The sequence below is a fragment of the Penicillium angulare genome, assembly GCF_028827245.1.
Source record: "Penicillium angulare strain IBT 27051 chromosome Unknown utg000001l_segment0_segment0, whole genome shotgun sequence".
NCBI lineage: Eukaryota > Fungi > Ascomycota > Eurotiomycetes > Eurotiales > Aspergillaceae > Penicillium > Penicillium angulare.
Window position 1 is genome coordinate 3,541,458 of NW_026623160.1, and position 13,957 is coordinate 3,555,414.

Genomic DNA, 13,957 nt, shown 5'->3' on the forward strand with positions numbered 1-13,957 from the left:
ATACATGAACATGTTCCAATGTAAAACTGATCATTGATATCGCATTATTCTATCTCTAATTGAAACCTATACTCATATCTCTATATCATTCTATTTCTTTTGCTCCGGAACCTGTGTAATCAACTCGCCCTTCTCCACCGCAGAGCGGAGGTTATCCAACACCAAAATCTCCATCTCCTTTTGTGTCTCATAGGTCATTGTACCGATGTGAGGGAGCAACATAACCCTCGGGTTATTCACAAGACCAGCCTCAACAGCTGGCTCATTCTCATATACGTCAAGACCGGCAGAGCGAACCTATCACCAAGAGACCTGTTAGTTCAAGATTTTACTTTAACCAGTTAACCAGTTGACATATCCATACCTTTCCGGATTCAATAGCCGCAACCAATGCCTTCTCATCAATCAGAGCTCCACGAGCAGTGTTAACAATCACCACGCCATCCTTCATCTTGCCGAACTCCTTTGCAGCAATGATATGCCGTGTTGAGGCGTTCAGTGCCAGGTTCAAGCTGAGAACATCGGCGTTGGCCAAAAGCTCATCAAAAGAGACATATGTTGCGCCACCCTCCAACTCTGCGGGAAGCTGGGAACGATTGTGGTACTGGATCTTCATGCCGAAGGCTTTGGCTCGAACCGCCATTTCCTGAATAAAAATGTTAGTCGGAGTTATCTAGGTTGTTTAGTGTATACTCACGCGTCCGATTCCGCCCATACCCAAGATTCCGAGAACCTTACCCTGGGGGTCATTGCCCAAAGTAGCCTGTCCTTGCCAGGTACCTTTAAATGCCATTAGATTCTAGCTCTTAAGACCATATTTTTCAAGAGTATCGTATCATTCAACTCACCAGCCCGGAGAGCAGCTTGAGGCACATAAGCCTGACGCAGCGCACCAATCATTAGGAAAATACCAACGTCCGCGGTGGCATTGTTGACGGCAACAGGGGTGCTCGAGACAGCGATGCCCTTCTCGGAACAAGTCTTCACATCGAGGTTATCATAGCCAGCACCATTGTGGCAGATGTACTTGACTGAAGTAGGAAGAACGGCGAGCAACTCAGCATCAAAGTTACCAGTGTACTGCGATAATTATTCTTTTTAGCCTCGGCTCCAATTGTTGCCCACGTTAAAGGGTAGTTACGCACCTTGTTGGAAGTGTTGGATCGATAGATCGCGACCACATCGTCATAGTGTCCTGCCTTGCAGTTCTTAATGAACTCCTCACGGGTACCAGTGGGGAATTCCTAAGTTTGTTAGCAAGCTAAGCTACCTCGATACGTCGGATTATGCATTGCGCGCACTAACCTTAAGGTTCAGAATGGATGAGATACTTTCCCATTCTTTGCGCGCATGTGTAATGGCTCCGATGAGAAGAGCGGATTGGGAAGGCATTGCGGGGAGTTTTTCTGTTTGCGCGATTAGCTTGATCCATGATGCAATGAGGATGTTGTCGCTGTCGCAAACTCACTCTGAATTGAATAGAGCTATAGATCGGGACTGGTCAATCGCAAAATGTCAATTGTAGGTAAGGTAAGGTAAGTCAAGTTAATGTAGGAGAGAGAAAGATAAAAGAATAAAATAAAAAGAAGAACAAGAACAAGAACAAGAACAAGAACAAGTCATCATTAGCCTAAGTACAATCTACCGCAGAACCCCCGCAGTCGTGAACCGTGACCAACCCCCATGTGGATGTGGAGCATCATAATCACCGAAGTTCAAGTTTTGTCTAGTCTACGTCGTAACCCAGTCCCATACCCCAGATGCGATGGAAATGTAGCATTACTTCTAATTTAAATCTAATTGACAATCAACATATCTCCTATAGCATAGACATGTTTACTTCATGTTCACCACCTATTCCAACATGTAAATCAAGAAATGAAACGCATACAAAATAATTCCGGCAAATGACTTTACCCCCACGTCTAGTCTGACGGTTAATGACAATTTCCTCGTTGGGATCAAAACCCGACCGGAGCAAATCCGCGAGTGATGCCCCACTCAGCTGCCGTGGGGGGGAAAGGATGAGGGGGAACTAGAATTCCAGATGCCGGAATGAAAAGAGCTCCTCCATTCCTGAATCTCTTCATTTCTAACTCATGAGATACTCACTTATATGCTAACCTTATCATTGATTCTATTCCCAATACAAAATAAATCTTACATCATGACGGACACCTCCGCTACCGTCCTCGTCCTTCACGGCGCAAAGGATCTCCGCGTGGTAAGTTCAATCAATTAATCCTGCCACGAACCACCCCCACAACTAACACCACCAGGAAAAACGCACCGTCCCAGCTCCGCAAGGAAACGAAATCCAAGTAGCCATCCAAGCAACCGGTCTCTGCGGCTCAGACCTACACTACTACTCCCACGGCCGCAACGGCGACTTCGTCGTCCGCGAACCATACTGCCTCGGCCACGAATCAGCCGGCACCGTAACAGCCATCGGAAAAGATGTCTCAACCCACAAAGTCGGCGACCGCGTCGCATTGGAAGTGGGTCTTCCCTGCCGCAAATGTTCACTCTGTCTACAAGGACACTACAACATCTGTCCCTCTATGCAATTCCGCAGCAGTGCAAAGGTCTTCCCCCACCTCGACGGCACTCTAATGGAACGAACAAACCACCCCGCAGACATGTGTCATGCTCTACCCGACAACGTCACCGATGCGGGTGGTGCACTTGTTGAGCCGTTAGCAGTTTGTTTGCATGCTATTCGGCGCTCGAGGCCTCCAACTAAGGAGGTTGCTGAGATTTCCCGATCAACAGGTGAAGGGACCGCTGCACTTGTTTTTGGTGCTGGCGCAATTGGTCTCCTTCTTGCTGCTTCTCTCGCTGTAAATGAGAACTTTACCTCGATCGTTGTTGCTGATATCGATGCTTCTCGTCTTGAGATTGCTGCTTCCCTCGGTCTGGGTCTAAAGACTCTCGTTATTCCACGCGGTGATCCTTCGAATCCCCCTCCCGCTAAGGATGCACCACAGTCAGAGCAGACCGCTTGGGCATTATCTAATGCCCAGAACGTCGCGGCGAAGTTAACTGCCGCCGCGGCCATAGATGATGGCCTTACCGTTCCGGGCTTTACTCGTGTCTACGACTGTACCGGTGTGTCTTCTTGTGTACAGGCTGGTATCTATGCTTCTCAGCCCGGTGGTGTCCTTGTACAGGTTGGTATGGGTAATCCTATCCAGACACTCCCTGTTGGCGCGGCGGCACTTCGTGAGGTGGATATTATTGGTACATTCCGATATGATGGACATTCGTACCCGGCTGCTATTGCCTTGTTGGCTAGTGGGAAGATGCGGGTTACTGAGGAGAAGGTTGTTACGCATCGCATCCCGCTTGAGGATGGGGAGAGGGCGTTCTCGTTGGCTGGGAAGGGTGTTGATGAGGCTGGAAGACCTGTTGTTAAGGTGATTATTGAGGGGCCTAGTGAGGCTGCGAGAGCTAGTTTGTGATTAAGAATTTGTGGTATAAAACTTTTTGTTTAGTTGAGGTTTGGATGGTTTGTGATGATGATGATGACTTGAAAATACCCGTTGTGAGATAGATCGTGAGATTGTGATGTAAAACTGAACTCACAAGCTTGGGAATTGCATTTTATTTGCTATATGACTCTTTTATTTGTATTTCTCAAATCATTTAAAGATTGAGAGGTCCAAAGATAAATAAAAGTGTGTAGTCTAGACCATTTTGAGGGATAGACTTCAAAGTGTTCAGGTACCAACACAAAAGTATACTACGGAAATGGATGCGATGAAGCGGTAGACTGATCGTCTAGAGATTCGAAAAGTCTGAAATCATTATGTAAGTATCTGTTCTTAACTCTTATTTACAACTTATTTCAGTCCGCCAGCCAGCAAGAGGCTCTGGCCAGTCATATAACCAGTAGTCACGAGCATGGTAACAGTATTCGCCGTCTCCTCTGGGGTACCCAAACGACCCAAAGGAATACCAGCAGCAACTTCAGGAATCGCCGCAGCATTAGGGATCATGCCAGTATCCCCAATCATAGCGGGCGCAACATCGTTGACGCTAATATTGTGTTCTGCCAAACGAGTAGAAAGATTTTTCATCATACCGGTGAGACCACCTTTAGACGCAGCATAGTCTGTGAAAAGCGCAAAGCCAGAAGTTAGAAAACAAAACAATAAAGAAGTCATTTTGTTCTTGTTGGGAGCTGAATACTCACGACATCCATTGATACCACCTCCCTGTGCTGCGATCGACGACATGAACACAATGCGACCCCAACGCTGACTCTTCATATGCTCTACAACACCCTTTACCAAGATGAAAGAAGCTCGGAGATTAATGTTCAGCGTATAATCGAACTCTTCTAGAGTAATGTCCCACACATTGGGGAATCGCTTGCCATATCCGGCGTTTGAGACTAGGATGTCAGGTCGTTGATTATGTTGAGCATCGATTTCTTGAAACATTTTCTCGATTTGATCGGCTTTTCCCACGTCAACTTGGTGGATTGAGATTTTTAATTTGTTCTCGGCGTATTTAGATTGGAGATCTGCGACGATCTTGTTCATCGCGTCTAGGTTGGTCGCATAGGTTAACGCGAGGTTGACGCCTTTTTCAGCGAGTTGTTCTGCGCAGGCGGCGCCAATGCTAAAGATTCAAATTAATCGTCAGCTTATGTTTTTTTGTCGCAAAAAAAAGAGAAGTAAGCGCTGAGCTTCTAGGTAAGACTTACCCTCCAGATGCGCCAGTGATGAGGGCTAGACGACCCCGAATCTCGTTGAGCGACGACATTATGTATGGTGTGTGATTTTTGATGTGTAAACTTGTAGAGAATTTCGCTATTTCAAGAAATACCACAGACTTGAACACTGCATCAGCTCAAGAAAGAACAATATGGCGTAAAAGAAGTGCTCGTCGTGGCTTCGGTTACCCCTCTCGGCGCGAGATCGGGAAATTCCCCGAGAGGAGCTCCGCAGCCCCGCATCAATTGCCGTACTGCGGCGAGCGGCTTTGGACCGCAACGCCACTCCACTTAGATTAGAAGAGAAGATTGCTGCTCATATCTCCAAGCCAAGTAGACGATTGCCAATTTTGCGATCGATCTTGTGCTGACTGAAATGGGTCTGATGAATTTTGGAAGGCATCCAGACCCAAAAGACCTCCAGAAACTGGGTCGCCTGAAACATAATCACCCACAGCCTCGAGATCGAGCCACGAGAAATCGTTCGCAGGGCTGAAATCCATATAGGAGGGGTCAGATACCGGGTTACTTAACGCTGCTTGCATTGCAAAGTCTGTGCTTTGGGGTGTTTCGCCGGGCGTTGTTGTTGGCATGTTGGTTGGCTTGCCTTTCCAGAGAAGCTCGAGAAGACGAGAGTAGCGCGATCCAATATCATCAGGTCCAGCACTTGCTTGCTTGAGGACTTCAGTGGTTCGAGCTACTAGGCCTTGGACTTTTGCTTCTTCGGACGGGACCATCATTCCGAATGAGCGAGCCTTGTAAAGAAATACTGCAGAGTAAATCCCATAGCTTGAAATTCGTTAGTTGCTAAAAGGCAAGAATAAGGGATGTTCCAGTTCGAACTTACAGATAAAATCTAAGTGGCATAAAATGTAAATGCCTCTCTGGATCTACCGAGTCTACAAGGATAGTCAAATAGGCTTTCGCTGCATCGACGGACTCGTAGATGAAGCGAGAATCTTGCATTGATGCAACATTTTTGAATGTAGTTCTCAGTTGGTCTCGATGAGAGCCTCCGTCAACCTTTGGCTTGACCAAAGACTGAGAGATAGCAGCTTGGAAGGCAAAAGCAGTTGTATAAAGTCGTAAGTACTCATATGATAGTTGAAGCGTGGCCCGCATGGGCGCCGAGCCTGTTATATGTGAGATTTGAAATTCAAATATGATAGAGACAGAAAAGCAAACTTACAGTCCAACGGTCCCCAGAGAGACTTCCATCTTAAAATAGCCAAACGAAAATCGTCAACATACTTGACGTAGTCTCCCATCAACATCATCTGGTTACTCGTTCGCATCCCGGAATACAGGACTTCATGGACATTTCCGTATAGCTGTGTCAGATCAAGCATGGCTTGAAAGATCTTTGAATAATCTTCGTCGCCTTCCCTCGCTGGTTGCAACGATGGGAAATCCTGACTGACAAGACCAGTCATCGGACCCGGTCCACGCGACCAGAAAGCACGTCCAATACGCACTGATATTAAGCGATCAGAAACATAGCAACTAGCCCAAGCTAGTCGCCTGCGAGCTTCAGTAGCCTGTTCACCGTAAGGATCACCTCGGAAGGAAGTGCGGTCCAGGCCAATGAAGTAGCCCGAGCGCAATGCTAACCCAACATGCATCCAGGCCGCACGATCCTCCTCCCCACGACCCACACGCTCGATTCGAGACCTGAGACCATGAGGCTCCCACTCAGCCAGCAAGAGAAGAGCCTCAATAGCATCAACATCACACTCAGCCCCAGCAGAGATGGCCGAAATCAATTCGAGCATGTACTTAGAACAACATTCGTGAATTTCAGGCCGATCAAGCAAATCTTTCGAGGCGATTGTGATAATGGCAGTTAAAAGATACTTCTCATTATTAGCGAATTCATCAAGCGCAGAGCGCTCAAAGTATTTTCTTGGAACGAGCGGGAGATATGGATGGAAATTCTCCGCGTATCGATTGACCAGTTGCCAGACCGTTGCGGGGTCCAAAGCCCGCGAATGAACTAATCGGTAAGCTTTAATGCCAGTATTCGGAGCATTGAAATCTGCAACAATGCTATTGCGTAGACCGTTGTGTGCTGAGAAGCTCCCAGATTCCGACCGTGCGTGGTGGTCGCGTGGTCGATCTTGGGGCACGCTCGTACTCTGCGTAGCAATACCCGTCAAACATTGCCAGGCATCGGACGGATTGCGCGGTACAGAATCAATTGCAGTGTCTGCATCTTCCACAGCAATCGAATTCGACGTCGCTGGTGGATTTGGGGGCAGGAAAACCACAGGTCCGGGGTACGATGCGGAAACGGATGGCGCGCGGCGAGCCTCAGAGCTTTCAGGGCTAGACGATTCTTCCCAATCTTTCGTAGGCGATGGATTTGTCGCGGGAGTAAAATTCTTAATCTTATTCTTGCGGATTCGTCGTCCGCCACGATTCGAGCCGCCAAGCACACATTCGCGATTTTCTCGGACACAGCGCTGACACGGCGGTTTTCCTGGGTTTCCGTTGCTATCACTGTTTACAGAGTCAGCTAGCCGCAAGGGATGCAGATCCTCGGGGAAATGTAGGAAATCATAAGGCGATTTGATTTGTAGCTATTGTACTTACAGGTCACATCGCGATTTGCGTTGGCGGCAGTGCAGACAGGCCCGGGATACGCGCTTGAGGATATTGTCGGCTCGGTGCGGCTGGGAAGCGACCTGCGACGGAGACTCCATGTCGTTCGGCCGCTCGAGATTAAAGTCGACTATACTGGCATGATAGGGAATGGCGAAGAGACAAAGCCCGACCTCCTCGTCAGACCCACAGAAGAGCAGAGCTCGGGGCCTCCATTACTCATCTCTCTCCGCGTGGTTGATGGGATTTTGTGGGGAAATCAGTTACTAAACTTTTTTTTTCTATACAATGATGGTACTACATGACATGCATTAAGGGGGGTGAATTATGTTTATCCAGTAACTGTGATTTCTAACACAGCTTCTGTTATGTTTGAAATGGTTCAATTTCTTTTTTTCTCCAATGTTCCTGTTATCCTGCATCATCGTGGATATGCACTTAGCCTAAGCCTAATCCATTTACCGACGGTTATTGACGCGGCAACGGAAACTGCCTCCTTGAGAAAATCACCCCGCGCGTGGGGGAGGAGTGGCTCTGCGTCATATGAGTTATTTGGTCGCGTTTTAATCTCGCAATTTTTATTTTTTTTTATTTTTTTACTCTTGCGTTCTATTTTATTTTCCGGTGAATAATTACACAACAAACACAATGGCAGCAACAGTGGGATCTCTCTTTTCTCTCAGCGGCAGGACTGCCATCATTACTGGCGGCACACGAGGCATTGGCCAGGCAATGGCCTTTGCCTTGGCCGAAGCCGGCGCGGATATTATTCTGATCCAGGTACGAATTACTTACTTGGAACTGAAATCCATGAATGATTCAGCAAGAGAGAAGACTAATTTCTCAGTAGCGAGATACCTCCAATACATCCACCAAGGACGAGATTATCAACCGCATTGGTCGCAAGGCTTACATCCACGTCGCCGAATTGTCAGATCGCAAGGCTGTGAAGGAGATTATCCCAACAGTAGTCAGCCAAGGACTCAAGCCTGACATCCTGGTAACATGCGCGGGTATCCAGCGTAGACACCCAGCTCACCAGTTCCCTGACGAGGACTGGGATGAGGTGAGTACCAATCCACACCCAAGTAAAAAACAAAAATAGAAAAAGTCTCTAATCTGTAGTAAAAAAAACTCTAGGTTCTTGAGATCAACCTCTCCTCCGTATTTCTGATCTGCCGTGAATTCGGCGCCTATTTACTATCCCGCGATGCTTCTGAGTTCCCCTCAGGCCGTCGCGGCTCCATCATTAATGTCGCCTCCCTCCTGACTTTCCAGGGTGGTATCAATGTTCCTGCCTATGCAGCTTCCAAGGGAGGTATCGGGCAGCTGACCAAGGCTCTCTCAAACCAATGGGTCGGCGAGGGTATTAATGTCAACGCTATTGCTCCGGGATACATTGATACTGATATGAATGTTGCGCTCATTAATGATGCCGATCGCAATGCTGGTATCATGGCCCGAATCCCTGCTGGACGATGGGGAAAGCCGGAGGATTTCAAGGGTGTGGTTGTGTTCTTGGCCAGCGCTGCTAGCAGCTATGTTTCAGGAGATGTTATCACAGTTGATGGTGGGTGGATGGGACGGTAAATGCAAATACATGTGTAACTAAGAAATTTCGAGATGGGGTAGGCTTTATCAAGAAATAAAGCCTACCTATCTTTAACAAAAGATACCAATACCAATTACTCTGAATTAGAAATACTTGACATTAATTTATCGATTACAGGTAAATTAACAAAATCTTGGTTTCTAGGATCCTCGAATATTAGAGGCAATGGGCCCAGTACGGGGGACAATAACGATCATCGGAAAAAGGCTTACCTACAGAGGTAGAGGTCCTTTTCAGTTGAGATGTCGAGGAAGCAAAAGAGATTTACTAGGGAATGCGAAAATTATACGTAGAGAGACAATATCAAGAGACAGGGGCCGCTCAATGGAAGTGAAGAGGTGCCAGCTGCTATCCTCTCATCTGTAAGCTGATACTAGTATACATCTGCCCAGGTGTGCTCAGTCATACCAAAGTCTTGTCCCATTACTAGGCTAGGTAGTCATTATTAACTGTGATTTTACCGACCGGGCCTTTGAGAAGTTCTTTCGCCCCTATTTTGATGGCGTAAGTTCGAGGCTATCTGATCTGATTTGAGAGAACTTCTGCTAGAGTAGACGTTCTCTGTTCACAACTCGAACCGTTGCAAGTCGCCAATTCCTTCATGAGGGGAGTCATGAAATGTCCCCTCCTCGAGATCATTTTGAAGAATTACAGCATCCCTGACCCTATGCTCGCAACTTTAATTTGCACATCAGGGGAGGTTTATCCCAAAGGATATAAGTTCTCTGGTCTTTCCAAGCCTGGCTTTCTTGGCAAAGCTCCATGTCAAAATTCCAAAGAACACGGGCAAGAATCATACGGATTTCAGCATAGGCCAAGTTCTTTCCAATGCAATTACGAGGTCCGACTGAAAACGGCTGCATAACGTCGCGCCTATCAGAAAAGAATGGTGAAGATGGGTCGTTCTTTACATTCGGTAACCATCTCTCAGGGATAAAGGATTGCGGCTCGTGGAAGTTGATTGGGGACCAGTAAGCTGCAGAGTGATGAACGGAAAGCCTAGTCTAAGCTCCTGATTAGCCACACTCATTTCCTAATGGCGCAAGGCGGACTTACTCCGGGCGGAATGTCGTACCCCGATATCTGGCACGGAACAACAGCGCGGCGCTGTGAACCACTAGGTAAGGGAGGGTACAACCGTAACGCTTCTTCAATACAAGCATTCATATACGGTAGTTGATTGGTGATATTATACCGGTTGATCTCAGCTTCTGTCGGTATTGCGCGAATCTCAGAGGTCACCTTTGCGAATACCTCCGGGGATTTCAGGAGCCAGTACGTTAAACCTGATAGCAAAGTGGCAGTTGTCTCACTACCAGCAAAGACCAAGAGTGTAGCGTTAACCTCTAATTCTTCATCACTCAGCCCATAATTCTCGCCACGATTTCGAAGCATAGAATCAATAAAATCACCCCTCCCATATGCAGCCTTGTTGTCAAGTCTTTTATGAACGGTTTCCTTCGCATATTGAACCTGCTTTTTGTGCGTCTCAAGGAATCTCTTGGGCAAAAATACCATCAAAAGAGGAAGAACGACCGGGTATGCATCCTTAAATTTCAGAAATGGAACAACCTTGACAAAATTAAAGATTGTTGAGACCCAGTAATGATATTCTGAGCGATCAAGGCCACCGAATGACTGACCAAAAGCAAGGTCGCCGATCAGATCGAACGCAGTTAGATTATACCATTTCGCCATATCCAACGGAAGCTGAGATTCAGCGATTCCCTTTAAACGACTGATCAATTTCTCCACATAGACGATAATATGAGGTTGTAGCGCTTGAAGTCCCCTAGAGGAGAAGGCGGGAGAGAGGGCCTTGCGGTATCGAGAGTGGTTGCGATCATCAGCACTGAGAATATCAATCCCCTTACTCCCAGACATTGAGACTCTTGGCAATTGACCATATATGCTCTTCCAGGCGTCTGGTGTAATAAAGGATACCTCGTCGGGGCCAAAACGAACAGTCTCGCCATATTGCGTATGGAATCGACGCATATCAATGTCCAGTCTTCCACGAACACCGGATATATGTCGCAGTACAGGAAACACAATCCATAGCTTTGGTCCCGGGACACGCCGTAAAGCGTGGAAATAAATATTCCAAACCGAAACGAGGACAGAGTACAGGAAGAAGAATGCTGTACCAGCTGCTAAAAGAGCTCCAATTGCCATTTTGTTGTGGTGGAAAGTGGGAGTGTACGCCTAAACGCAAGAATCTCAACACATGCCAGTGATTCGACCGCAAGCAATCACGCAAAAGTTAACCAACAACAGAATATTATTCGGTCAACAAGCATCTAACAATTTGATGAGCTAGATATGTTTCCAGTGCACAAAGGCTGCTGTGGTAGTGTTAATACGTGGTATCACACATAATGAAGATCGACAATTCTCCATAATCGGTTCCTCGTGCAAAATCGTGATCGCCAAGCTCATTAAGGTGTGCTCACCGTGTGTGATCTGCAATCCTTTCTTGTAGAAGAATTGGCTTGCATATTGCGTAGTATCCGCTCCTGCACATCCATACTAGTAACTCTAGGGCTACCAATAGTTGTAATTAAATCATGACAGACACAAGGAATTGGTAGAGAGGTTCACTCTCGAAACCGGATTTCGTCAGTGGCGCGTTACCACTCTACCCTTTTCGGCCTTTGTATCTCGTCATCTTGAAACCAATTCGTGATCCTGTATAGCTGAGATTCATTTATTACCGTTTTGTTGTGTTTTATTATACCGCTATTGGGTGGGGCGATAGACCCGCTGACAAAATCTAGTGCCCAGGTGTCGAGATAGGTATTTTGATTACAAGGGCCGATATGATATCTGTCATGAAGATCCGATACATAAACAAGGCGGATACTGCGCAGTATGCAGGCCAGGCAGGTCATACATGTACAATGCTCTGATAGAGGTGTGTTAACCTTATCTCCGACTCCACTCACTAGAGATTGTGCACCCTTGAGCTGCCATCTGCATAATTGTATCCTATTTATTCAGAATAGTAATTCTCTACTCTGTAATTGGTCCTGCTCAGCGCACTGACTACCCTGCAGGCGGAACATGAGGTGATTTCACAAAAGATTACTGGCCTTCTCGAGGCGATAAGGACTAAAATGCCGTAAATGAGGAACCTAAAAGATGGTTTGGTCATATTGGCTAAGTGCCGAAGGAGCTGGTCTCTGTACCAGTCAGATTTCGGGAGTGGGGGTATTATTATCAGGGAGCTCTGCTGGTAAGCTCGCCCCATTCTCCAGTCCTTCTCGGCTTCTCATGCACTCTCTCGTAGTGAAAGCCTAATACTATAGCTACAATACATGAAATAGCCAATATGAGAGCCACACGATAGAGGTAAAATTCACTCAAATATAAATATTAGGCCTTGGAAATGATATAATTATCCATATAAAAGACACGTAGGGTAGTATTGCTACCATGAAGGCCAAAAAGCCAAAAAGGCGGTTCAATCGCATGTCCCCTCACATAGCAAACTGACTTTTTAACACAGTCTTCTGAATGATTTCGCTAAACCTCTCATTATCATCCCATGACTGCGGAAAGTCATGGCCGCCATCGTGCTGGTGGGATGTGGCTAATTCTGGGTCACACAATTGAAAGAACTTTCTTGATTGCGGATCGAATATGTCGCGCTCTCCCCAAAGATGAGCTGTCGCCAATTCAAGCCGGTCGTCGTATAATTCCGGGTGGAAGCAGCGTGGTCTCAGATGGTCATTTTCCTTTCTCACGACTGTATCGATAGTAGCCCTCCACTTCAATTCGACCTCGGGATTAATATCAAACAGTGCATGCTCTGCGACCAGTTTTAGCGGTTCTATCTTCAGTTCATAGGAGGGACTTGCTTTTTGCCAAGCTTCAACGTTTGTGTCAAGAGGATTATCGCTTAAGAAGACATTCGTGACGTCGTGGCCGAGCTTGGGTGTCCACGAGAATGGCAGCCAGCTGTTGATGAAGATGGCGAATTTGAATGGAGACGGCGAGTCCAGATATTCCTCCTGATGTTTCAGAATCACCGTCGCACAGAGGCTCGCACCCTGTTGAACCAAGTTAATGAGCTGCTAGATAAATTGAAACCGCTCACTAGCATGCAACCATCACGGAGAACGAACCTCGCAAATACCCATGACGCCATCAAAAGGTCCGTGATTTCGGATAAAATCCTCGACTTTGGCTACTGCGGTTGCGACACCTTTTGTTGTAAAATCCCCCAAATGTGATAAATATGGGCCAGGGTATACGTCCGAGAGTTCTTTCTGGGCAGGGACGTGAAAATCTCCATCCATCCATATGAATGTATAATCCGGTGGCAAGAGAGACCGTAGCCGTGTTGTCTTGGCCTGGAAAATGGCGCTATTGATAGCACTTCCGTGCATACATAGAATGCGCATGATTGCACAGGTTGCAATTGGCAGTGATAGATAGCAGGATTGTTCAGCTTTGGGGATATGAGCAAGTCGATGCTGCGATTCGAGGGGACCGCAGAAAATGTCAACCGAGGTGGATCTACTCTTTTATCCCCTCTGGGCTGCAACGAGTGCAACTTGAATATCCATAATTGAGGCTAACTGAGTCTGTTTGAGGGTGGAGTATTTGACTGAAATGTAATATAAACCCGCTAAATCATTTAAAAATCCGAAAATAATTTATGATGTATCACGGTTTTTCCGTGTATTAATAACAAACATTCTTATGCGCAGAAGTGGATACCACGTTCCATGCAAGCGAGAGGGGTAATTATTGTCTAGAAAGCCCCGCAATATCTCTCGTGATAGCTGTTCTACGTAGCTGAAAGACAATTGAGTACAGCCCTGGAGGGGCCCTGATTGTTATTGCAAGGCAGAATTCATGTGGCGCAATCCGCATCGATACAAAAAGGTAACTTGAGACTTATGCAAGGGTTAGAAATTGCAAGAAACATGACACGTCCAAGACTTCGGGGTTTTCTTCTTCTTTCTTCTTCTTTAACAGAGATACCAATTTAGATTGCGCAGTGGGAACTTTGACGA

General features: G+C 46.7%; 7 protein-coding genes across 7 annotated transcripts; 2 read left to right on the top strand and 5 right to left on the bottom strand.

Moving 5' to 3' along the window:
• Positions 1 to 90: 90 nt before the first annotated feature.
• Positions 91 to 1,392, bottom strand: N7478_001251 (D-mandelate dehydrogenase-like dehydrogenase; the record flags this gene model as incomplete). The annotated part of the gene is made up of 6 exons (XM_056917466.1): positions 91 to 297; positions 365 to 646; positions 698 to 780; positions 849 to 1,080; positions 1,146 to 1,244; positions 1,306 to 1,392. 6 exons carry the CDS (start codon positions 1,390 to 1,392, stop codon positions 91 to 93), a joined length of 990 nt encoding a protein of 329 aa, XP_056785346.1.
• Positions 1,393 to 2,167: 775 nt separating this feature from the next.
• On the top strand, positions 2,168 to 3,461 carry N7478_001252 (NAD(P)-dependent alcohol dehydrogenase; the record flags this gene model as incomplete). Its single annotated transcript, XM_056917467.1, has 2 exons — positions 2,168 to 2,224; positions 2,280 to 3,461. 2 exons carry the CDS (start codon positions 2,168 to 2,170, stop codon positions 3,459 to 3,461), a joined length of 1,239 nt encoding a protein of 412 aa, XP_056785347.1.
• Positions 3,462 to 3,842: 381 nt separating this feature from the next.
• On the bottom strand, positions 3,843 to 4,770 carry N7478_001253 (SDR family NAD(P)-dependent oxidoreductase; the record flags this gene model as incomplete). Its single annotated transcript, XM_056917468.1, has 3 exons — positions 3,843 to 4,114; positions 4,196 to 4,626; positions 4,712 to 4,770. 3 exons carry the CDS (start codon positions 4,768 to 4,770, stop codon positions 3,843 to 3,845), a joined length of 762 nt encoding a protein of 253 aa, XP_056785348.1.
• Positions 4,771 to 5,016: 246 nt separating this feature from the next.
• Positions 5,017 to 7,422, bottom strand: N7478_001254 (uncharacterized protein; the record flags this gene model as incomplete). The annotated part of the gene is made up of 4 exons (XM_056917469.1): positions 5,017 to 5,509; positions 5,568 to 5,853; positions 5,910 to 7,219; positions 7,313 to 7,422. The coding sequence occupies 4 exons, from the start codon at positions 7,420 to 7,422 to the stop codon at positions 5,017 to 5,019; spliced, it is 2,199 nt and encodes a 732-aa protein (XP_056785349.1).
• Positions 7,423 to 7,969: 547 nt separating this feature from the next.
• On the top strand, positions 7,970 to 8,911 carry N7478_001255 (putative 2-deoxy-D-gluconate 3-dehydrogenase; the record flags this gene model as incomplete). Its single annotated transcript, XM_056917470.1, has 3 exons — positions 7,970 to 8,101; positions 8,172 to 8,387; positions 8,462 to 8,911. The coding sequence occupies 3 exons, from the start codon at positions 7,970 to 7,972 to the stop codon at positions 8,909 to 8,911; spliced, it is 798 nt and encodes a 265-aa protein (XP_056785350.1).
• A 687-nt stretch (positions 8,912 to 9,598) lies between these two features.
• Positions 9,599 to 11,108, bottom strand: N7478_001256 (cytochrome P450; the record flags this gene model as incomplete). Its single annotated transcript, XM_056917471.1, has 2 exons — positions 9,599 to 9,937; positions 9,990 to 11,108. 2 exons carry the CDS (start codon positions 11,106 to 11,108, stop codon positions 9,599 to 9,601), a joined length of 1,458 nt encoding a protein of 485 aa, XP_056785351.1.
• A 1,304-nt stretch (positions 11,109 to 12,412) lies between these two features.
• N7478_001257 (uncharacterized protein) lies at positions 12,413 to 13,339 on the bottom strand (the record flags this gene model as incomplete). The annotated part of the gene is made up of 2 exons (XM_056917472.1): positions 12,413 to 12,985; positions 13,061 to 13,339. The coding sequence occupies 2 exons, from the start codon at positions 13,337 to 13,339 to the stop codon at positions 12,413 to 12,415; spliced, it is 852 nt and encodes a 283-aa protein (XP_056785352.1).
• Between the last annotated feature and the right edge of the window lie 618 nt (positions 13,340 to 13,957).